Source organism: Nematostella vectensis, chromosome 9 (assembly GCF_932526225.1).
Source record: "Nematostella vectensis chromosome 9, jaNemVect1.1, whole genome shotgun sequence".
In the NCBI taxonomy this organism is placed as follows: domain Eukaryota; kingdom Metazoa; phylum Cnidaria; class Anthozoa; order Actiniaria; family Edwardsiidae; genus Nematostella; species Nematostella vectensis.
The window spans coordinates 4,727,131-4,751,426 of record NC_064042.1 but is presented as its reverse complement, the minus strand read 5'-3'; the positions used below and the strand labels follow the sequence as shown (position 1 = coordinate 4,751,426).

The 24,296-nt window shown below is 41.3% G+C and overlaps 2 protein-coding genes across 5 annotated transcripts; one reads left to right on the top strand and one right to left on the bottom strand.

The window, feature by feature from the left end:
* Positions 1-321: 321 nt before the first annotated feature.
* On the top strand, positions 322-10,086 carry LOC5510976 (beta-secretase 1). 2 transcript variants are annotated; one of them, XM_048732704.1, is made up of 11 exons: positions 325-933; positions 2,390-2,478; positions 3,090-3,306; positions 4,333-4,467; positions 5,226-5,360; positions 5,432-5,533; positions 6,310-6,459; positions 6,697-6,778; positions 7,012-7,104; positions 8,392-8,442; positions 9,106-10,086. In XM_048732704.1, the coding sequence occupies exons 1-11, from the start codon at positions 718-720 to the stop codon at positions 9,318-9,320; spliced, it is 1,485 nt and encodes a 494-aa protein (XP_048588661.1). In that variant the 5' UTR covers positions 325-717; the 3' UTR covers positions 9,321-10,086. The 2 variants fall into 2 exon arrangements, with proteins under 2 accessions (XP_048588662.1, XP_048588661.1); XM_048732705.1 differs by lacking the exons at positions 8,392-8,442; positions 9,106-10,086 and adding an exon at positions 8,130-8,315 and having other exon boundaries at positions 322-933; positions 7,012-7,125.
* A 675-nt stretch (positions 10,087-10,761) lies between these two features.
* Positions 10,762-23,971, bottom strand: LOC116617494 (beta-lactamase-like protein 2). Of its 3 annotated transcripts, none has more exons than XM_048732703.1 (11): positions 23,609-23,971; positions 18,967-19,913; positions 17,396-17,536; positions 16,929-17,072; positions 16,316-16,437; positions 15,679-15,831; positions 15,025-15,280; positions 14,432-14,504; positions 13,954-14,094; positions 13,300-13,412; positions 10,762-12,132 (listed from the first exon to the last, which is right to left on the bottom strand). In XM_048732703.1, the coding sequence occupies exons 1-11, from the start codon at positions 23,622-23,624 to the stop codon at positions 11,806-11,808; spliced, it is 2,433 nt and encodes an 810-aa protein (XP_048588660.1). In that variant the 5' UTR covers positions 23,625-23,971; the 3' UTR covers positions 10,762-11,805. The 3 variants fall into 3 exon arrangements, with proteins under 3 accessions (XP_048588660.1, XP_048588659.1, XP_048588658.1); XM_048732702.1 differs by lacking the exon at positions 23,609-23,971 and adding an exon at positions 23,187-23,368; XM_048732701.1 differs by lacking the exon at positions 23,609-23,971 and adding an exon at positions 22,479-23,133.
* Between the last annotated feature and the right edge of the window lie 325 nt (positions 23,972-24,296).

The following is a 24,296-nucleotide window of genomic DNA, read 5'->3' as shown; positions in this document are numbered from 1 at the left end:
CAGCCCCTTCCTATATTCATTCTCGCCCAGGTTTTACGACAAATCAATTTCCTGTCGAATAAAACTATGTGGATATTGTTTGTTTAAGATACCCACGACCTTCCATAGCAATTTGCTTGCCGTTGTATTAAACCCTTCTAAGAATTTCCGGCGGCAAAATTACAGTGACACATTAATGATAAATTTATGTCCTCTTTCGCTTTGATAGGCGTATTTCAAAACTACTTCCGGGCTAAATTTATTTGCGACTAGTATTTTAGACAATCAGGGGTGGTTCGTCAACAAAATACTTCCTTTCTGATACGTGGAACAATCTCTAGGCGATACATTTGATCACACGCATCAAAGTTCATGTAGAAAAAACGCCCATATTCGTAAAAGCAATGACTGAAGCGTGATTCTCGCTCACGGCTATGAATGCTAAGTGATCACATTCTTGCTTCGAAACCGGAAGTAAAGTTTCAGGTCACATGGCTTGTGACGTAAAATTTGGTCGAGAGAATCAACATGGGTAGGGAAGTTCACGAAGTGCAAGTTTGACTCAAGATTTTATGGTATTTTGGTGTCTCGATGGATTATGAATTTTACTTCAGTGGAGTGCGGCTATTGGTGAATGGCTCAGAGGAAGTATGAAGACATTGAGTGAATTTAGATGAATTTATTGAGGGTTGAAATTCAACACGCACTGTCGGTTTGTACCGACTCGCTCTCGGCAGAATGCGGGTCAATTTTGAGCTCGGTTGGACTTCTCTCTGGTTTTATATGATATGTCTTTTAGACGTATCACTCACGGAATCAAACAGGAAAAAGACTGGTATAAAGATTCCACTGTTACGGACTAAAAGGGATAATAACGTCGCGATGGAGAATCTTAAAGGTCGACCCGGGCAGGGTTATTACATAGCTTCCAATTTAGGAAGCCCGCCACAAAGGGTAAGCCAGGGAAAATTAGTTGTTTAACTAGACAGAAAAATACTGTACTCAAAATATCTCTACTCAAGTCTGCACGGGCGTTAGAATTATATATTTTTTTATTGTTTGAGTTTATTATTGTGCCAATTCAATAACTGTCATGAACTTTTCAATTTCGTGTTCGTTTCAAATGTACCTTTATGTTTTGTTGTTGTTAGCAAAAGATTAGCAAGAATTTATTTACTATTTGTCGACGCGTCTTATTCTTTGCTTATTCTCCCATCGCTAATAAGTCTTGTAAGGGTTTATTTCACGCAAAACGCTGATCTCTTTACTAAATACTGGAAAATTAATCACAACTCTCAGTAGCGAGATATAGACCATGCCCAAGTACGTATTGTGTGAGCAATATTACTCGCACAATGTGTGGCCTGTTTGTTTCCCGTTTCGCCTTTCCATGCCACAACCTTTTCGTTTTGGATATGCTAAATCAATCGTCTAAATCAAAACGCTCTCTCGTTTTCGAAAAGAATGTGGTGTTTTAGATGCTAACTGATCGTCTACTTCGGCTAACCTACGTGGCATAATTACTTTCGTTTGGTGGTTTCAAACTGATTTTATGATTGATGTATTGTTTCAATTTCATATTTTCATTATTTTCACTATTTCTAAATTCAGTCACAGAGAAAGATGGGAAACATTCGATTTGATATAGCCGATAACAAATTTTGAACAACTCTAAATCTACATGATTTTTTAATCCAATTTGAAAAAAAAAGAAAACATATATCTTTTTGTAACATTATATTTATCATTTAATTTATCATAATATAAACCAGATTTGTGGGTTTAATAAAATACCGGGTAGGCTAAAACCCCCGCTTAAAGAGACTAAGATTACAACTAGCAATCAGCCCCACAGAGAGCTCAAACCCCAAAATCAAATTCAATATAAATGAACAAAAAGTGGTATTTGTGGTCTATGGATAATTTATGTACTGTACAGAAAATTTGATATCCTATCATAAAACGGAATCAGCTTTCAAGGGTCTTTTACACTAAGTCTATGTAATCTCTACTAATGCTTGTGAGTTGACTATTATACTACAGCATACTCCCACACACATGGTTCTTATTTCCTTCTTGATAAAATAATTTAAGTTAAAGCAAATTGCTTTCTATTTATTGAAAAAATTTGTTATGATTTTATATGGCTGAAACTCAAAATGATCTAAAACATTACAATAAGCTTTTCCCTTTGTGATTATGGGCAAAATTCACCTATGACAGTTGAGATCTGTATTTCTTTTCTTCCTTTTAAACCTTTTTTTTGTTTGTTTAAGTATATCTTTTTGTGTATATTCATTTCTCAGACATTTCACTTTACTTCCGTTTACCATAATTATTTGCACTCTTGGGAGGAAGTCTTACTGACATGTTGGTTTTATCCTGACATACCTCTTGTTTGTCTGTGCAGATAAATGTTCTGGTGGACACTGGTAGCAGTAATTTTGCTGTTGCGGCTTCAGCGCATCCCTATATTCCTTATTATTTTCATATTGATAAGTGAGTATAGCATCTCTATAAAATAAAATTATGATCTTTATTTATTACTAAATAAAGCTTATTTATACGTCTGGTTGGGAGGGCGATATTTGCAATACAAGGAGATGACAGAGCAGAGGGCTCCAAACTATTTTTTTTAGCTTTGTGCTGTTATTTTCGTCCTTGTGATTTTTTTTTATTTTTTTACCTTTTTTTCTTGGAAAGGTCAATAATTGTTTACCAAACTTTTTTATCCTCAGTTGTTGTGCTGTCAGAGATTCCGAGATACCCTGAAAAGAAAATAAGATATTCTGTGATTTAAAAAACTGATTTTGAATTACAGGCTGGCTTAGGAAATAGAACCTGTTAAATGTGGCTCAAAGTCAAGTTAAAAGTGATCATAAAGCCAAAAACGTTTTTAGGACTCCTTTCCATCTTTTCCATCTAAAAGCTCTTTTCCATCTGGATAAATTGTGCTTGACGCCTTGACGGCTGACTTAGGAAATAAAACCTGTTAAATGTGGCTCAAAGTCAAGTAAAAAGTGATCATAAAGCCAAAAACGTTTTTAGGACTCTTTTCCATCTAAACGCTCTTTTCCATCTGGATAAATTGTGCTTGATTTTCTCACCAGATCTACATCATATAAAGACCTCAACAAGCCAGTATCTGTGCCCTACACGCAGGGTAGTTGGGAGGGTGAGCTAGGCTCAGACCTTATCAAGTTTGTGGATGGCCCTAATGTTACACTTAGAGTAGATGTGGCTAGTATTCTACAGTCTGAGAACTTTTTTATTAATGGATCTATGTGGGAAGGAATCCTGGGATTAGGATATGCAAGACTTGCAAAGGTGAGACTGAAATTTATACATGACGACTTTGCTCCAATCAAGGGCAAGATACTTAAAATCTCAGCTCAATTACTCTTTTTTCATATGGGCCTGCATATGTCATGCATATGAGCATGACAAACGTTTTGCATACATTCTTTGCAATTCAGCCTTCCCCTCATCATGATACATTTTCACTTATAAGCCCCTCTTACAGAATATCACAGCCCACTCACTGTTGGCAATATACCAACAGGTGTATCCAGGAGTAGCCCCCACCCCTCTATTCTATTTCAGAGATTTTTCATAGAAGAAGTATAAGCAGGGCTTCTGGAATTACGCGAAAAAAACCCTCAAAATTATGCGGGATTCTTGACTAAAGTACGCTCTAAATTACGCAGAAAATCAACTGTTACGCCCAAACAACATTTTGTACCGAAGGAAAGCACAAAATAACTGCGTGAAAATATCTTAGGCGAGTTTTCATTGGCTCCTAGCCACCGGCCAATTAAAAAAAGTATTTTATTATTAGTCCTAGGCCTTCGCAGTTTAGCAAAGAATGCCTAGTCATTTATTTAATTTCGGAAATTCAGTTCGAAATATCGCACTCTTACGAAGAATATCTCTCTTTTTTCACGAGAAATAGAGGTAACAACCCTAAAAGAACACATCAGCTGTGCAATTAAATGTTTTGTCTTTCAAAATTTAGCCAAATTACTTCGGGATTACGCGGAAATTTGTGGATTACGCGGAAAGAGCCAAATTACGCGCTTGTGCGGAAGCGCGTAATTCCAGAAGCCCTGTATAAGGAAATTCATGAAAGAACAAGGAATCCGGCCCTCCCCTTTTTTAAATCATTGCTTCAGCCCCCCTTATTATAACTTGTTAATTTGCCCTTGGTAACCCCCCTTAAGATGTGATAAAAGTCTTACCATTTATGGACCAGAAACAGAGAGAAGATTTTGCAAAAGTTCATGAGTCCTTGAGAAATAAATTGTTTTATAGAATATTCTACACTAAACAACACTGATCATTGTGTGATTTCAGCCTGATTCTAGTGTGACTCCTGTATTTGATCAGTTTGTCCTTGACCACGGAGTAGAGAAGGACTCTTTTTCTATGCAGCTCTGTGGAAGCAGTGAAATAGATCCATCAGCTGAACCGACCGTAGCTGGCACTATGGTAACTATAATACGTGGGCAATCAGAGGCGCAGCCAGGATTTTTAACAGAAGGGGGCCCAAAAGGCCCTCCTGTATTTTAGATAATGTCTCATACATTTACTGTATTTTTGGCTGCCTGAAGGGGGGGTTCCGGACCCCCTGGGCCACCCCCCTGGCTATGCCCCTGGCAATATCTGTCCTTGATATGGATAGAATCAAAAAGCCCAAACTGTCGCGATCTCGTACCAGAACAATGAATACAATACACCAAAAACTGGAAATCGACTCTGCCAAATTTTCGTCTTTAATGAGTCGATTTCCAGTTTTTGGTGTATTGTCCTTGATATGGGGTATACTATGTAGGCAAGGTGTGTCCTTTGTACACATACACTTAGGAATTGGGATTCAAACCAGAAACCCAGCCATAAGAGGAGATGGCTCTACAGGGGTCCGGTCCCAGGAATGGGGGTGTGCAGTCATAGGTCTCATATGGAAAAAGCATAGTATTAGAATCCTTGATAAGAAAAGAACCACTTTTCGGTCGTGAGGGGGATGGACACGCATCCTGCACACACCTCAGTGTACATGCCTGATACAATGCAATGCTTAACCAACTGTGCCACTTGCGCACAGACTTGCATTTTCACCAAAATAGTCAGATTTTTATTGTTTGTTCTGGTCTGGAGCATGGCATTTCTTTGGTTCAGTACACATGTTGAAGGATCCCTGTGGTCTATCTAGGGTGTCTCATGGTGCCTTGATGTTCTTGTGTTTACAGGTTTTTGGTGAAATAGATGAAGAGCTCTATAAAGGAGACCTTCTTTATACTCCTATAGTCAAGAAATGGTACTATGAGGTTGTTATTACAGATGTTGCAGTAGATGGAGATAGTCTAGCACTTGATTGTAAGAAGGTGAGATTAAACAACATTCTCAATTTGAACTCGTTTTTTTATTCATATAACAGTGTTGATTTTTTTTCCAGTACAATTATGACAAGACAATAGTTGATAGTGGGACAACAAATCTACGGGTCTCAGAAGAAGTTTTTAATGCGATTCTAGACAGACTTCGAAAGTTTGACAAGGTAAACTTAAGTCACTAACATAACTCATAACTAAACTAAACTTTGGAATGCCCTTTCACATTGGTTCAATCATTAACCTGTGTTGAGAACGTAAAAGAACCGCTGTGGTCACTGGCCCGTGGTACCATATCGTTCAGTTCTTACACACTAAGTCACACACTCGTGACTCTCAACTGCCTGGTGCACACTAGTGACATAACGACATAATGACATGGGCGCGTGTACCCTTATGTTCATATGTTCAAGTGTTTATGGTTCGACATTTTGACAGAAGCTCAACATAAAGACATGAACATAATGACATTGACTTTTATGTCCAGGTCGTTATGTCTGGCTTAAAAGAGCGCGCTCACCTATGTTGTTATGTCGTTATGTCACTAGTGTGTACTAGGCATTATGTCATTATGTCCATATCGTTATGTCAGGCTTTAAAAAGTGTGCGCCCCTGTGTTGTTATGTCTTTATGTCACTAGTTGCACTAGGCATACGTGGAGCAATTGTGAATCCCTCGTCATCTCGGATAAGAACGTAAAGCCGGAGGTCCCGTCTTTCACTGCACTTCATTAACCTGTTGTATTTGGCGGCGTAAAAGAACCGCTGGGGACGCTGTATCTGTACACTGACCAGTAAAGCCGGTCACATGTGAAGCGCATTTAATCATGTCTCGCGATGTCAATTTGCCCTTTACATAGACACTTGACATTTCATTTCAATTTTCAATTTCTTTCGGCTAAGTAGTATGCATTTTAATAACGTTGTTATTCTTCACTCCACAGCTAGGAGTCCCGGATGACTTCTGGTATGGCCGACAAATGATGTGCTGGAACTATGACCGGACGCCGTGGGAAGAATTCCCGGACATGTCAATATCACTCCTGTCTTCGCTGAGCTCATCTAAAGAGTTTAGATTAAAGATACCTCCACAGGTAACCGAACAAAGTGAGAGGACTTAAAGAGATCTAGTTAGCCACAGCTTTGTTATTGTTTTCATTGAATATTAGAAGACAAATTAGTTGATGAGAGCTCGAAATTACCATCTAAAAACAAAGTTTGATACTTCATTTATCAAGCTTTCCAAATCAGCCGATGGGAATGGAGGCTTTTCTCACATTTGAGTGACGTTTTTTTCTCATTTTTTTGATTGCGTTTTCTTCTTCTTTCAGTTGTATTTACGTGAGACGATAGAACATGGCCCTATTATGGGCCAACATTGTTATAAGTTTGCTATCACGAGAGCTGAGCGTGGTGAGTATGAATTACCCTTGCCATACCCGCCTTTGTTGGCCTTATTTCTTGCCTTCTTTCAAATCATTAGAAGCCGTTTGACACGACGACGGCGACCTCAAGTAGAACATTTTTCCGCCCTTTATTTATTTTATGACCATCGCGAATAGCGTGGAAATGAATGAATTACCCAACCTCCTCTTGATAACTCCCAAAAGGAAGCGTATTGTTGTAACGCCTCTTTTTGTTCTCAGGTACTGTTATAGGCGCCGTGATAATGGAGGGTTTTTATGTTGTTTTCGACCGAGAAAACGTACAAGTGGGTTTTGCAGCCACAACATGTGGAGGTAAGGAGCCAATGAGATATCTTAACCCATTGACTCCTGGCTTTTTTGGAGATGAATTTACAAAAAACAGACTGAAAACAGATACCTCCCCCCCTATTCTGAGTTTTATACAGCCCGTCAAAGTCAAACACAGCTGCACCTAGTCAGCGGTATCCAAGCTTTCCAACAGTGCCTTGCGGTCCCCACTTTTAATCCCTCGTCGATGTGCTGAAGCCAGCACAAGTTGATGGTTGCTTGTATTTTTCATCAAAAATACAGCTATGAGCATATTAGGAGAGTGTCTCAGGACATCATGAAGTCTTTTGGGGCATAATTGAGTGCCTTGCTTATGGATATTTGCAAGCAAAGGTGGATTCATGATGATTTTTTCTTGTTTGGCTTTGCCCGGATGAGAAAATAATTTTCTAATGAATCACCACAGCTCTCCTAAATGGTGTCTTTTCTGAAACCAAATTGATTGCAAAATTGTTTACACTGCTATTCTGGGTCTGTATGACCTGGAATTGATTCGTTTGGCTTCGGGGTGAAAAGACTTATAAAAAACCATCTGACTTTGGGGAGAGGAGTGTTGACTGGCCCTCCCCTCGTGAATTTTCCCCTGTATCTCCCAGAATGCTTTGCAATACGTAAAGATCTTTTCGTGGTTGTACAATCCTTCAAGGAATGGGCATTGTGTTTTGAGGCCAAGGAAATGTACCTGGAGGATCAGAATAAAGGTATCTATTTGTGTCTTGAGCTGTGTTTGCTGATCTCTCTCCCTTGTGTGGTATTTTGAGCGTTTTATTGAGAGGGGTGATTCTGCTTTTCTCTCCTTGTTCGATTTGAGATTTGTCAAAGAACCTGTGCTATTATTTGGCTTAAGAGTAGATGCCAACACCTTGGTTGGATGCATATCTGCAAGACCATTTATCCCTTAGACTGATGCCTGAGTATCTTCATCTTGTTGTGTTTATTTTGAATTTATGAATTTTTTGGGTTGTGGGTACTTCCCAAAGCCGGTACAGGCCGGTTCAGGGGTCAATGTGTTAAGTTCTTAACGAGATTGCGTTACGAGAGATCTGCTTTCAGACTAGCTTGGGTCACCGAATACGTTTGACAACATTAAAAACGCACAACGCTTAATTTAAAGAACATCACTCGTACTCTCTTAGTACTATGAGTCTAATACTTGATTTAATAGTATCTCTTTTCTTGTGGTATCGTGTATGAACCAGCACATTGTACACAACTCCTCCCCCCTTTTTCCCCAAACTCTCGACTCTGATCTAACCATGCATGTTATTTCAGCTGAAGGGCGTCTAAATCCACGTTCAGAGGTTTCCGGACCGTTTAGTCGAGGTAAGACTAACCACATACACCCTGCTATACGCCAAATCAAATTAGTTAAACCACAATCGGCTTACATTGATTCTTTTAAAAGACGCCAAGAGAGTTCCTAATATTTAGGCCTCCAGGATTCTATTAGTCTCGAAAAAGGCGTTGCGCTCGCTGTTATAATCTTGTTTCCATTTTGTTTTCTCTGTTTTTATTTTCCGGGCTTATTGTACATTTAATTAGTTTTCCGGTCTTTGAGTTAAACTCTGCAAATATATGTGATGCCGGTGATGCCAGATGATAACCTTCTGTTTCTTCCATTTCCCTACATCGTGTCTTGTTCATGATGCCTAAATAAAATTGATTGTTGAGCAGATGTTGTTTTTTGGTGTCTAGTTGTATAGGTCTTTTTCTGGAGTCCACATGAAAATGGAACACGAAAATAGGGGTTGGGATGGCGGAATGGATGGGTCCAGGCAACTATACCCTCTGGATTGTGCGGTATTTCGGTAATTCTGGGAAAAAAAATCAAATGATAAAACTTTTTACAATTTAAGACTACTGCACACGTAGGTATTTTATGGTTTTTCAGCGTATGGATTTAGTTTTTACGCTGGTTTTCATTTTCGCAATTTCCATAATTACTACCGACTATGTCTGACTCACTATCTGTCTTGCTCGCCCCAGACCCCATCGACTGCGAGTATGTGGAGACGGAGAGCTCCGACACAGCACTGCTGACCGTTGCGTACGTGATGGCGGGCGTGTGTGGCCTATGTCTTCTACCAATCTTCATTCTACTGGGTCAGGCGAGCTGTAAGCGACGAAGGGAGCAGAGACTTTTAAACGGTCCTGAATATAGGGAATATAGCGATAATAATAATAGCACATCTACTCCTTGATAATAACTGCACATTTATAATAGCACCTCTACACCTTGATAATAATAGTTCATCTACTTAACAATTAGACTTCGAGTTCGAGTTTTCTATGAGTCAATAGATAGTCAACAAGGCGCCGTGTTGGCTATTTGACTCATAGAAAACGAGAACGGGTAGTCTAATTGTTTTAATATAAATCCACTCATATACTACCTTCAAATAAATGACGATTTTAATAATTCTCAGTAATAAATAACCTCTTTCGTCGCCGCTTTTTCGCTACTCACTATCTAGTGAGATAGATAGTGAGGAGTACGGGAGCCAATCAAATTGCGAGATTCGTGATAGTGAGTGTGAGTGGATTTATACTAAACTTTCATAGAAAGCATTACAAGGGCTGCCCTGCTCATGTGTCCAGCGCTTTGAGCATCGGTTTGCCCAGTTTCCGGTTCTCCCTGCTAATAGAGGTCTCACACGTTGTGTTAAAAATGGGGACTATTTTTTCATATTGTTATTTCCAGGTTAGACCTCTGTTAGCAGTTGGTTAAAAAAATCCGATATGCATCATGGGAAGGGTTAAGCTTTATGATATATACTTTTTCACAAAGCGTAGTTATGCGTAGTTTTCGCACGTGAGTAGATTGTGGTCAATAATAGTTATATTTTTTATTGTGCTTATGGAATTGGAAAAGTGAGGAAGGGACTATCATAATTAGAAAATCATTGAGGGTCATTGTATGTAGACTTACCGAGAGGAAGACAACGGCAAATCTTTGCAGTTTTTTTATGGGATGTTTCGTCTAAAGTATATATAAAGTCTATAAGACTAAACTTAAAGCCGCATTGTCACCAGTTTACTTCCGGTCGATTACGTGACAATCTCCGATTATTTTTAACGGAAAACGCGAAAAACATTTCAAAATATTGAAAGCAGTGTGTTTATTGGAAGTTTCTTTTAGGATGTGACTGATAATTTAGAGCGGATGGCCTGTTTTATATCTCGGATTTTAATAGATTCTTTCGTCTTTTAACGGTTGAGGTTTCCGACGGACCTCCGGAAGTAAACTGGTGACAATGCGGCTTAAAGATATTTATAACGAGGCTAACCCGTTTTGTTGGAGGAAAAAAATCCTGGTTTCCACCTATCGCAACCGTCGCTGAGATAGCAAAACGTCAATTTTATCGCAGAAATTGTGAATGAAAAGTGAATAAGCCAATTGCTTAGTTCGGCTTTCGAACTAGGGGAGTTTCCCGCTTTCAGGAGGTAGTTCAAGCCTCGGTAGATTGCAACAGCATATAAAAAGCGCTGTTGTATTGTTTATACACGATGTTACATGATGGGGGTAAAGGGTGGCAGCGAGGCGATTTTTTGTAGTTTCGGGTTGCCTATGGTTGCTTATGTGACGTCAGAAGAAGTCCTTTTCCCAGCTTTCCGCGGTCAAAGAGCACGAGTAGATCTTATACCAGGAAATGGTCCCCTGTTACAAGAATATTTAATTTATTAAAGAGATACATCTTTCCTGTCATTATTTATAGGAGTAACTAAATTGGTCATTGTAGGTTTAAATATTTTATAAAACTGTATATGCATGCATGTTAAAATCCTACAACCGCCTAGCTGTCACGTGGTCCAGAGCTCGCAATTCTACATACAGGTTTATAAGACGTTTGTTGTATAGAAATTTGATATGTATAGATACAAAATAGATTTCGAAATCTGGTATGAAATAAAAATACGGTAAAATAAAGGTTGATAAAAACAAACGTGGATATTTGAAGTTTTCTCATTATTTTGTCTCTAGCTAACAGGGGCGGTTCCAGGAGTTCCATAAATGGGTGGCCGAAGCAAGAGTTCCAGGAAAGGGGGCCAGGTTCATTGTTCTTTCGTGAATTTTCTTATATTTCTTGTTATTTTTAAGCCAATTATCTGAATATAGGGGCCCGGGCCCCCTCGGCCACCCCCTTGGACCCGCCCCTGGCTAGAATCCTATTTTGCTTAAAATATTTTTAAAAGCCCCATGCAAACAGCGGATAATACCGCTGTATTGGTTACCACAGTACCGTGGTGTGCTTATACAGCGCCATTGCTGCCAAGAAATTGTCGGCTATTTTTGGCAGCAATGTTAGCGCGACTTGCCCGGGCAGTTTCTTTGCGCTATTTCAAAATTGTGAAATAAAAATGGTAAAAAAAACTAGAACAAAAGCGTTACTTTTAGTTACTCGGAATCCGTACAACTGTCTGTCACTCCTCTGGGTCCTTATAATATTTCGCTATGCTCGGCTGACCACAAGAAAAAGAAAATGTTGGCGAACTGCTTACAGTACACATCCCAACGTGATGTGCAATCATCACATTACAAACATATTCTACCTGAGCCGGCGTTGTTTGCACGGGGATTTATTTTTACGTTCTATAGTGCATCCTTAAGGCCCATTTCTATCTTTCCCTATCCCTCTCGATTACCTACCGCTGCACTAAGACAAAAAAAAGCTACCATTTGTCAGATTAACCTGGAATACGATAAAAGTAAGACAACCCTGAAGGATGTGCTCCGTACATTAGAAACCGAGATGACGTCCCATTATGCGGGGCACCAAAAATGACCTCGTCTCCTTTGACACCCATTGTGAATGTCGTAGCACAGTCGATGACCGGATTAGGAGTGATGGTGAAGACTAAATGGGACTTGTAGTTCAAGAAAAAGACGTCGTGACCGTTGACTGCCATCACTAGTTTATCTGGATATTCTTTGATGTCCATGTAGTCAATCGTAGCGATACTACTGTTGTAACGACCCAGGAATGGACGAGCATCGGGTGGCTTGACGAACGCCTTAGCAAGAGAAATAAAAACCCATTGTAAAACTTGATATCAAGAGACCTGTACAATAATGATAATGGTGGTGAGGAAGATGATGATAATTGATGTTATTGTTGGTGGTGGTAGCCATTGCGATGAAGGTGGTGGTTGAGGGTGAAGTTGATGGTGATGATGGCGATTGTGGTAATGGTGATAGTGATGGTGATGATGGTGAAGGTCATAGTGATAATGATGGTTGTGGTGATGGTGATGGTGATGGTGATGGTGATGGTGATGGTGATGGTGATGGTGATGGTGATGGTGATGGTGATGGTGATGGTGATGGTGATGGTGATGGTGATGGTGATGGTGATGGTGATGGTGATGGTTGTGGTGATGGTGATGTTTATGGTGATGATGATAGTAATGATGGCGATGGTGGTGGTGATGGTCATGCTGATGGTAGTGTTGATGATAGTGATGGTTATGGTGATGGTGACATGATGATGATGATGGTGGTGGTGATGATGATGGTAATAATGATGGCGATGGTGGTGATGGCGACGATGGCGATGATGATGGTGATGATGATGATGATGATGATAGTGATGGTGATAATGATGGTGGTGATGATTATAATGATGATGGTGATGGTGGTGATGGTGGTGATGGTGATGATGATGATGATGATAGTGATGGTGATAATGATGGTGGTGATGATGGTGATGGTGGTGATGGTGGTGATGGTGGTGATGGTGATGATGATGATGATGATAGTGATGGTGATAATGATGGTGGTGATGATTATAATGATGATGATGATAGTGATGGTGATAATGATGGTGGTGATGATTATAATGATGATGATGATGGTGATGGTGATAATGATGATGGTGATGATGGTGGTGATGATTATAATGATGGTGGTGATGATTATAATGATGGTGGTGATGGTGATGGTGATGGCGATGGTGGTGAAGGTCATAGTGATGGTGGTGATGGTTATGTTTCCTTTTAATGATGGTTGTGGTGATGGTGATGATGGTGGTGGTGGTGATGGTGATGGTGGTGGTGATGGTGGTTATGGTGATAGTGATGGTCATGGATATGGTGATTATGGTGATGGTGATGGTGATGATGATGTTAATGATGGTGATGGTGATGGTGATGGTGGTGATGCTTGTGGAGAGAACCGCTCACCTTTTGGGTGACATTATTCAAAATCCCGTGGAACAGGGTAACGATTTCCCTAAAGGGCTGCATCAGACTCGAGCTTAGCTTATCATTACAGTCCGTGCAGATGAAGCTCAGACCTATAAATGAGAGAAAACGTTAAGGGTATCTGTTAGCCGCCAATTTGTCATCCTAGCAAAGTACCAAGTGCGAAAAAGCACCCGTTTCCCCTGGGCTGACTTGGGAAAGCTATATTGTGGTGTTTTCGATAGAATTTGGTAAATAACATATAAAGCTTTGTTTTTATTGTTATTTCGAACTTTCTTCAAATAACTTGTCTTCCAATTTGTTATTGGAATAATACAAATGTGTGTCCGCCAAGGGCTCTTTAACGATCACTTGTGGCTAGCATACCTCGGAGATGTGAATAAAGGACAAAGGGTTTACGGGACACATGTTTAAGAAATAAAAATGAGTTTAAAAAAATCCATGATCGTTTAGAACGCGAGGAAAGAAAAACTTTGAGGTTCTTCGGTGACCTTTTTAGCTCAATGTTCCATGGTTAGCAAATCGCTGCCGCTCTGGAACACAGCTGCCTTTGCCCTCCCCCCTCCCCCCTAACCCCTAAAACAAAAGTAGCACCGGATCCTAATCCTACTGCTACCTTTTAAGGCAACTCACCTAGTCTGAGCTCAGGCACCATGGCAACAATGCTGTCATAGCCGTAGATATACCCCTTCTTCATCCTTATAAGGTAGCCCTTGTGGTACTCAATCTCCCACGACATCCCGGTCATCACTTTGTCATTGTAGAAGACGTAAACTGCAATCGAGATATGACGTTTAAGCAGCTTAGTCCTAGGCGTTCTTACCCGAGCTAACGATTGGGTTTAATGTTGTGACGTCACAGAAAACTACCTTTCCCAGCCCTCTTGCCTTATGGCCAGCCACAGGATTCCCAAACAATACGCAAGTGACTAGGCTAATTAACGCCTTAGCAAAGAATCGTAAGTCACTGAAGTTAAAAAATTGAAGCGGTGCTGAGATATTAGGAGAGACTATAAAATGCCATCAGGCATACGCACAAGCATACTCATAGCTACTGATAGTTAGCAATTTTGGCGTGAAACATTAGGAGTGCAATCATTCAGACCACTTACCCGGGCGCAAAAATCGCTGCGTTAGCTCACGTGATAGAAACTCATTTGAATCTGACATCAGACTGATCTGGAACTGAACAAAGGTTTACATAATAAGGTTTATATAACACAAGGAAACTGTTGTAATAAATTCCAGTAAAAAGTCCTGTGCTTCCTTACCATGCTCCCTTGTCTTTCCCTAGCAAAGACTTCCTTTTCGTCGATGGACCGACCCATTCCCACCTCCCGCCGGAGACCCCCTCATTCTAGCCTGTTTGACCTTGACGAGGTCCGTAGTCGCCTTCTACCCCCTCTTGTGATCTACCCGTTCTTTCCATTCTCATCGTCATCACCATCTGTCCCGGTGGAAATCCGATGGGGGCATCCACTAGCTTTTCCCTTCTGTTCCTCCTTTTACCCACTAGCAGAGTTTGTTACCGTCCCCTCCCGATTTCTATCACGTTGTCCCTCTGTTACAGTGGACACGCTCTAATTCTACCCCTCTAATTCTACCTATATTGGCAAAAAGTCTGTGCTAATATGCCCTCCCCCTTACCCTTATATACCCCTTTCTACCACGCGAGGATACGATATATGGACACGCCCTTTCTTACCTTAGCAAGGTCGGTAACGGTCGTGAATAACCCCCCTGCTGGATCCAGCCAGCCCCAGTTCTGAACGGGACTGTACTCATCAGCTCTTGTGTAACCCAAGGGAATCGCTTTCCTTTCACTGTCTGTCAGCGTAAATTTTGACTTTGTCATCCCAAGTTTTTCCAGGATTTCTTTACCAATCCACTCCCCGAAGTTGTTGTACGGAGATCCGAAATACTTAAACAAGACTTGCCCGAGGAGCCCAAGGCCGAGGTTACTAAAAATAAAACAACATAGAGAGTAACATATCAATCCACTATAAATAAAACAACATAGAGATAGAGAGTAACATATCAATCCATGGTTTTCTAAATGGTCTAAAAGAGCCTGTGAGAATGCGCGGGAAACGTGCAATATTATCCAAAAGGTTAACGTCGAGGCTTTTTTCGCCATCAAACTCGTATTCAGTAAGTTTCCCTGTAGCTTTGGACGTGGCACATACTATAACCCTAGTTTTGCACATGGCCTCGAACTTTGGTGTCGCATGTGCCTTAAGTTTTTGGCGTGGTATATACCCTACTTCATATTGGCGTGGTATGCGTCCTAGCCTCTACCTTTGGGCGTGTTCTTAGAGTGGTCTTAGAGAGCTTTGGGTGTGGCCTGTGCCTTACTCACCTGTATTGGGGCGTGGTCTGCGGCTTAAGCACCAGCGTCTTGTTCTTAATTCTCCTCATCATGGTGTCATAGTCGTGGGGGCACAGATTGGTAGGCGTGGCTTCATAGCAGGGAGCCTCCCGAGGCAGGCCTGACATCTGCGTGACTAGGTCACTAAAACACACACAAAGAAACCTGCGTGACTAGAAAGAAGCCATAGACGCGATATGCTACCCCCTGTCAGGCAGGCCTGACATCTGTGTGACTAGGTCACTACAACACACACAAAGAAACCTGCGTGACTAGAAAGAAGCCATAGACGCGATATGCTACCCCCCGTCAGGCAGGCCTGACATCTGCGTGACTAGGTCACTACAATACACACAAAGAAACCTGCGTGACTAGAAAGAAGCCATAGATCCCCTCTCAGGCAGGCCTGACATCTACCGCCCCAGTGCCCCACCTCATGCTAGCCCTAGGCTATCGGGAGTCGACCAAGCAAATACAGCCTCGTAACGAGTGCAGAGGGTATATTATTTTAGTTGCAAGCAATTCCCCTGTATCGTCAAAGAGTTTGGGGTTGATTAATTGAAACCAGTAAGCGGTTGTCAGTGTCGGATATCACCCAGAACGATCAAAACCGAAGAATGTAGCTTACTAAAATGTTATCTTGTGGTCATTGAAGGGATTGTTGACTGAGAACTCGGGCTCATATTGGACAACTGTATCGTCAATGGAGCTGATTTTCTTGTTGTTTAGTTGAATAAATAGCATCAACGCCTGTAAATATAAACCTTGTTTAACATACAACTACATAACGATCGATAAGGCTACAACTGCATAATCATAAACATTTGGAAATGTGCTTGTCAGTTTTTTCGTTTGGTACAAACATTTTGATATCAACGGTTCCTTTCAGAAGTAAACTGCCATTTGCCAATTGCCGTTTTATGTTGGGCCGTCTTTTGTGTTTTAGACAAAACAGAGAACACGTGGTCTCTGTCAGCCGCTATTTTGTCATCCTCTATCAAAATAGCAAGTGCAAGAAAGCATCCATTTCCATCGGCAAATCTGGGAAAGGTATTGCGATATTTTCGATCGAATTTAGTAAATGAATTATAAAATTTTATTTTTAATAGTTTATTCGAGATTTCTTCTCTTTAACACTTAAATTTAAACATTTAAATTGATAAAGCCAAATTAGAGCGTCGCTTTCTAATTACCATTGTATCCTAACCAATCAAATTTGTCTTGCAATATTGATGACTCACCGTGAACACCTTGGATACGCTTGCACAAGGAAAGATTGTGTCAGGGGTGGGAGGGACGGGGGGATTTGCAGACTTGTCCATCACCCCGAACCCTCCACTCCAGATCACCTCGTCCCGGTATACCAAGCTAGCGCTGACGGCTGTCTGAGATAGAAAAGAAAGAATGTGAGAAAGATGTTCATGTCGCATTGCGTTTATTCCATATTGCTCGGGCGCGATTCCAGGCTTTGCTAAGGGGGTGGGGGGGGGGGGGGGGGGGGGGACAGTCATAGGTATAGTATAGAAAATGGAAAGTATTTGAAGATCCTTCAAAAAAATTTTTTTAGAAAACATGCATTAGAGCAAGACTGTCCTAGTTTTGCAAGCATTTCGAAAATTCTGGTGACTACTTGCTACCTTTCATTCTGCTTCAACATCGGAGGAATATTACCCTTGTTAAATACAAAAAACTTCATATCTTAACTTACCGCTTTACCAAGCTCGACCTCGTTTTGTACAAATGAAGTTAGTTCTTCCAATTTATCTCGGATTTGTTTAGGAAGGGGTTTTAGTTCTATGGGGTCCGGTCGATTGCACGCACCAGGGATAAATGGTGCAACGGTCGGATTCTGAAGAGTGAAAAGATAAAGTAAGTATTCCAAGATAAAGTACAGTATTCCAAGATAAAATATAGTATTCTAAGATAAAGTAAGTATTCCAAGATAAAGTAAGTATTCCAAGGTAAAGTAAGTATTCCAAGGTAAAGTAAGTATTCCAAGATAAAGTACAGTATTCTAAGATAAAGTACAGTATTCCAAGATAAACTACAGTATTCCAAGATAAAGTAAGTATTCCAATATAAAATACAGTATTCCAAGATAAAGTAAGTATTCTAAGATAAAGTACAGTATTCCAAGATAAAGTAAGTATTCCAAGATAAAATACAGTGTTCCAAGATAAACTACAGTTTTTCAAGATAAGGCGGAAGGTACAAAATGCACGTTGCAGGTCGGAAGCAGGTTGAGTACAAAATGCAGGTCGGGTGATTTTACTGTTTCCTGTTTCTTTTTCTTTTTTTCTTTCTCTATTTCATTCAATTTCTACGGCTCACGTGACGCGTTAAAATATTGAATACTCAGATTCTCGTTTATTACTAAGCAATCACGTGCGATTTGCTGCATATCATCCAAACTTGGGTCAAGTAATGTATAACGATAGATGGACAAGTTAAAAAAAGTTATAGGTGATGAAGTCACAGATCACGTGACCGTGGAAAAAATTACGAATATCTCGCCAGCGATTTGCTGCACATCAACCAAACTTGGGTCAAGTAATGTATAACGATAGATGGACAAGTAAAAAAAAGTTATAGGTGATGAAGTCACAGATCACGTGACCGTGGGAAAATTACAAATATCTCGCCAGCGATTTGCTGCACATCAACCAAACTTGGGTCAAGTAATGTATAACGATAGATGGACAAGTAAAAAAAAAGTTATATGTGATGAAGTCACAGATCACGTGACCGTTGGAAAATTACGAATATCTCGCCAGCGATTTGCTGCACATCAACCAAACTTGGGTCACGTGATGTATAACGGTAGATGGACAAGCGACACGGCCACATAAAAGTGTCCGTGTATTAACGGGTGTCCGTAAAAAGCGGGTTAAATTATAAGAGAATACATGAGGCTTTTGTCGGGACTTTGAATACTGTCCAGAAAAACGGGGTGTCCGTATTAAGCGCGTGTCCATAGAGCGGGGTTCCGCTGTACTACAAGATAAACTAGAGTACTATACAAAACTGTTGAATATTTTCCCATTAACTTTGGGTACGCAAAAATAAGATGGTCAGTGTCTCACAATGTTGGATTGCGATACTTGCATTCGCATTTTGCTTCGAGTCAAGTCGTACATAGAACCATACATGAAAACCTTGAAGTTAAAAAAAATGGCATGTGTACATGGTATATAGCAGTATAATATTAAGATATACGATGCTGGCCCCTCATCCACAGTTTTATAGTCAACAGTACAGCTACGTCTGGTCAGTACTTACCGCAGTGTAGGCATAGGCCCCCTTTGCCTCGTTTCCGTTACAACTAGTGGCTTTCCATATGAACAGTCCCGTCATCAAAAGCGCTAAAATCACCAGCACTAAAATCAGCGCTAGGAGCACACGGTAACCACAGCAACGCCTCGATGACTCTCGCGAGTGTCCCGCGGGTTTCGAGGATTTCTCCTTCGAGCTTCCGAGTACTTTAATCGTCCCTGTAGCATTTTCTGATGTCTTGTCATACGCGGGGTTTCTGTATGATCCCGTGATATCGAGATCAGCAGGCTTGTCAAGTTCAAGATCGAAATCGTTGTCAGTGCGCATGTCAGCAGATTTAGACGAGTCACGTGGACTGTGCTTCAATTCCTGGGAAGGCGACTCCGGCGCTACGGGATAATTGAGCGCTCTGCGTAGGCTATCGTAAGGATCGCTACGCACAGAGTTACGATCTGGGCCTCGTAAAATTTGAGGACTGCCACGAAAGACAGTGGGTTCGTTGGTGTGGTGATACGGGTCCATTGAGTGATTACGGGACGGAAAGGAGTCCTGCGGGTCATTGCGGAACGGGTAGGAGCTTTTAGTGTCATTGTCAGTCAAGTGAAGATCTATAGGGTCATCCCGGGATACGTACGGGTCTCTCGGGCCATTGCCGGACGCGTACGGGTTACGCAGCGGGACGTCAAGTTTTCCATTTTGCGAGGAATAGAACTCCCTTGGGATCTCCGGACGGAGATTTCGCGGGGAGTAACGCTGGTCATTGCTGTTGACATCGTTGTTGCTATAATTGTCTCGGGCAATACTTGGCGAGTGAGGCGTTTCCGGGCTGCGGTCGAATTCGTCGAGTCGGTAGCCGAGTCTGTCCCGATCATCGAACGAATCTGTTCCCTTGTGTCTATATCCTTCGTCGGGATAAGATCGCTTCTCAAAATTGCCACGCGGGTAAGACGAGTCTAAAGATATTTACAAAATTGAAATGACTAGAAATGTCAGGCAAGTACTGCCATCCCCGGAGAGAGGGCACATATTTGTAAATAGGAAACTTTAAATTGCACTTAAATGAGAAAGGGGCGATGCACAAAACTACTGCGCAGGCTCGTAAGTAGGGAGTGCGCGCACCTTTGCCGCCAAAAAGCTGATCATTATTTCAAAGGATCATCAAATATTATCGTTTTTCCATATGATACCTATGGCTGCGCACCCCTCTTAGCAAATATCAGGTACACGCCTGCGCACTAAAACTTTCGTGTAGGACCCCGTCACATCGAAAACTATATCGCGTGCAAGAAGCAAGTAGTAGATTGCTCCAGTTATACCACGATGCCATTCTGGAAAATTTAGTGCCCTTACAGTGTGACAAGCGCGGAAAACGGGAACATAAAATCAATGGCGGGAAAAAAAAGTTACTTGCGCCTGATGCAATAACTGCGCACGGCCCGTAGAGAGCAGTAGGATATCAACCATTTGGTATTCAGTGCGCGCAAGGCATGCTCAATTTCCAACCGCTCACAGTCGGGCAAAAATTAATCGTCTCAGTGGTACGGCGCTTTGGAATTTGTACACAAGTTGGCCCTGACTTGGCGCATCCAAAAGTGACGGAAATAGTTAGACTCTCGTTAAAAACACAATCACAGTCGCATCCATTTAACACCGGTGTAGCGCAGCCCACAAGGCGTCCCGTCCCGCAACACGTGTATCACACCCCACAAACTCGCATACTTACACACAGTCCCGCACCTCACAAGGCGGTATATCTGCTGTTCCGTCCCGCAACACGTGTATCACACCCCAGAAACTCGCATACTTACACACAGTCCCGCACCTCACAAGGCGGTATATCTGCTGTTCCGTCCCGTAACCCGTGTATCACACCCCACAAACTCGCATACTTACACACAGTCCCGTGACCCGTGTATCACACCGAACAAACTCACATACGCTATAACGATCATTCCTTTTTTTTTGTGTGGCGGTATTTCATTGTTCTTCCAAAGTAGTACTTGTGTAAGGACTATATATTATGTCATTTTTTCGGTGGGGACATGAGGTACTCTCCCCCCCCCCCCCCCCCCCCCCCTTCCTCCCTCCTTAAACAAGGCCAATCACGCCGCCATTTTATGCTCCCGCCAATATCGAGTGACTCATGAAGTGGATGCATTTTCATTGGCTAATTAAAACAATTAACTGAGAGACTTTCAATCAAATATCATTAATAAAATATACTTCAATCGTGGATGGCTATTTTGAAGTTTTCGTGAAAATCAACCGTTGTATTTTAAGTTTTAAACAATAATAAAAGAGCGGTTGATCGACATTCTTTAAGTGTCTCGCTAATTCCCATCCCTTGCCCGTATACAGATATATCAATAAACGTTGTCCAGGAGAGCGCTCTGCCGCACGCGCCCATACCGCGAGGTGGGTAATACATGTTGTAACAGGTTTTCAGTAAATAAGCCACAGTCTTATAGTGAAGACCTTCGCTGGCGAGTTATCTGGATGGTACAGTTTCTAGCATCATCTATCGAACACTCTGCGGCATTTCTTTCTATGTGCCGCGTACAATTGTAAAAGGTATCTGCAAAAAAAGGGACAAAAATAGGGACGACAACGGCAACTCGAAAGACGACGGCAGAAAACAATTGAGAATTCAAAGGGCCAGACGTTAAATATACTCTGAAATGGATTCTGTCTGATACATCTCAGCCGTTTTTCTTCAAACGACAACGTGAAAACTCCAAGTTTCATGGTGTAGCGAGGACGGGACGTGTCCGTAGTGTGACTACGGAGTCTCCGTTTGACACCACTTATCTTTTTTCCTTGTTTAAGGACGCGGAGATATATATTTAGACAATCAGACTGTACTGCCATTCTGATAGCGTTCATCGAAGTTCGTGTCGGCGGTGAAGGATGGCAGAGCTTGAAACAACATATATTACCCATATTACCCCGCGGTATTGATGCGTGCGGCAGAGCGCTTTTTGACAACGTTTGTTGAAATAGCTGTAATCAAATCACGTCACGCAATACCCATCCAGTCACGCACGTTCCCCACCCATCAACACAGGGCTATTTTATAAATGCTATCTTGTTCAGGGGACGCATAATACAGTCAGCACAAAAAATACAACGATCATTGCACTCATCACCGGCTTAAACTTTCCACTCCGACTATTACGCTCAAGTGGTAAATATCTTTATTATCGAAGTTCATTAATGCAGCTTCATGTGCGCTGTTATTGGTTAATTGTGGGATCGCTCATTCCCCTTACGACAACAGAACAGAGACAAACCCAAATTCCGCGAAAATGCTTCATGGACATAGATAAATTCCTTATGCTTGCTTGTTCTAATTAAAAGAATGTTATCGGTCCTTGTCTTTTTGCCTCGTTGAAAGGGCAAGCGCCTAAGGTCCAAAATCTTGCACTTAATCTAAGAGCATATAAACCTTGCAATATGTTCGTACACAATAAACACACCAATCGCAAACGGCATGGGGACATACTTAGCTTGACACATACTCATCGACGAAGGCAAGTCACCGTAATGTTGGTATTGCCGTCTACGGCCGAGACGATCTCTAAATGCCATGAAATTTCTCTTGACTCTTGGAAGACGGACAACTCTTAGGAAGCACTTAGGAATAGTGTGAATTCACAGGCCAGGTGTGAAAACGATTGGCTTGCTGAAACTATCTGTCCGCGCAGCATACCATAAGAGTGTAAAAACACTGATAGATTTAGTAGACAATGGTATAACTTGATAGCTTTATCGTGTTGGGAGCTGATTGTTATTGGTGATACGTGGTCAATGCACAAGTCACAACAATCTAAAGTTAAACTCGAATTGCTAGATGATTTTATTGTCACTGATAAATTATATCCAATTCGGGTGAAGAAAGATGCGAGAGTTCACTTTCTCGTGTCAAAACAGGTTACGGAAACGAAGCCATAGATGAAATAACAAAACTGGCTTGCGTACATTGTTAGTGTATGCATGAAAATCGTTGACAGATGATATAAGTTAATGGGCCTTTAACTAAGTAAACATACTGCCATCTAGTCTACTACATACGACATATACAGTGCAACCAAAACGAAGCGCAAACAAACGCAAAGAAGGCTTTGATTTTTGATGAACTGTCACTACTGATTTCGCAGTTATAGGTTAGAGGTAATAAAGCTAAAGCATTAGGATAGAGTTAATAATAAAACAAAACTTTTCTTCACCTGAACTTGTCGTCATTTCGAATGACAACGATATGTTGCATCTACTTGGATTTCACTCAGACTTTTTCGTGTTTAATTTTGCAGACCCTTTTTGCATATCGGAGTTTCTGGAGCGTATAATGCTTAAAATGCATAATAGACCCGTCACGGTTTGAGAGCTTAAAATGATCCCCAGCGATGCATGGCAATGGAAACAAAAGTAAAGAAACACCTAGAAGTCTGTATCACAAAAGACACCAAAATGATTGAAATTATAACTATGCCGATGTAAAGCAAGCACACAAAATCAACAAAACACCGGGCTGTCTAAAGGTCGGATAGATGATAGCGAGGTGTCGTGCGTTTTCTGTGACCAGGGTTTCTAAGCGACTAGAAAACCTTTTACGACTGTCTCCATTATACGCACCGAACTACCCACTCACCGTAGTGAACAGCCATGTGTAGCTCAACGAAAGAGATCTCAAATCGTCAAAGTTTGTTTCTCGGGAGCACGATCCCAATCACGCCGGGATGCGTCTGCAATATCCGATGTCACCCCCGAGCTCGCTTTAAATCATACTTTTACAAACTTTTTATCTGGCTCCAGTGTCCCATATTAGCGCGGACATGCAATGACCCTTGACGTGTGGATAATATACTGGTAGTGCAGTAAAATGGCTGCTACAATTTTTAAATGCGAAGCAATAACTGAAATATTTCTCTGTATCGTTGAGTTGACCAGCTCTTGATATATTGTAAAGCTTAGTCTTCAGTGATTCAGTGGCGCGCGGACCCGCTTGCTCGATTGCTAGTGGTGACGTCATTAGTACATAAATTGATGTATTTCAAGGATGAGCACAATAAACCAAAAGCTGGTTGCCAAATTTTCGCCTTTAATACGACTTCTTCAGGGCAGGCCAGGTCTGCCCTGAAGAAGTTTTATTAAAGACTAAAATTTGGCAGAGTCTAATACCAGCTTTTGGGTTATTGTATTTATTCTTCTGGTTCACGAACACGACTATTTGAGTACAAATATCATTAACATTGGTGTGTTGAGTTTATTGAGAGGCCTGTTTACGTTCTGTTGTGCTCGTGGTTTTAACTTTCTAAGGTCAGGGCTAGAATGCCACA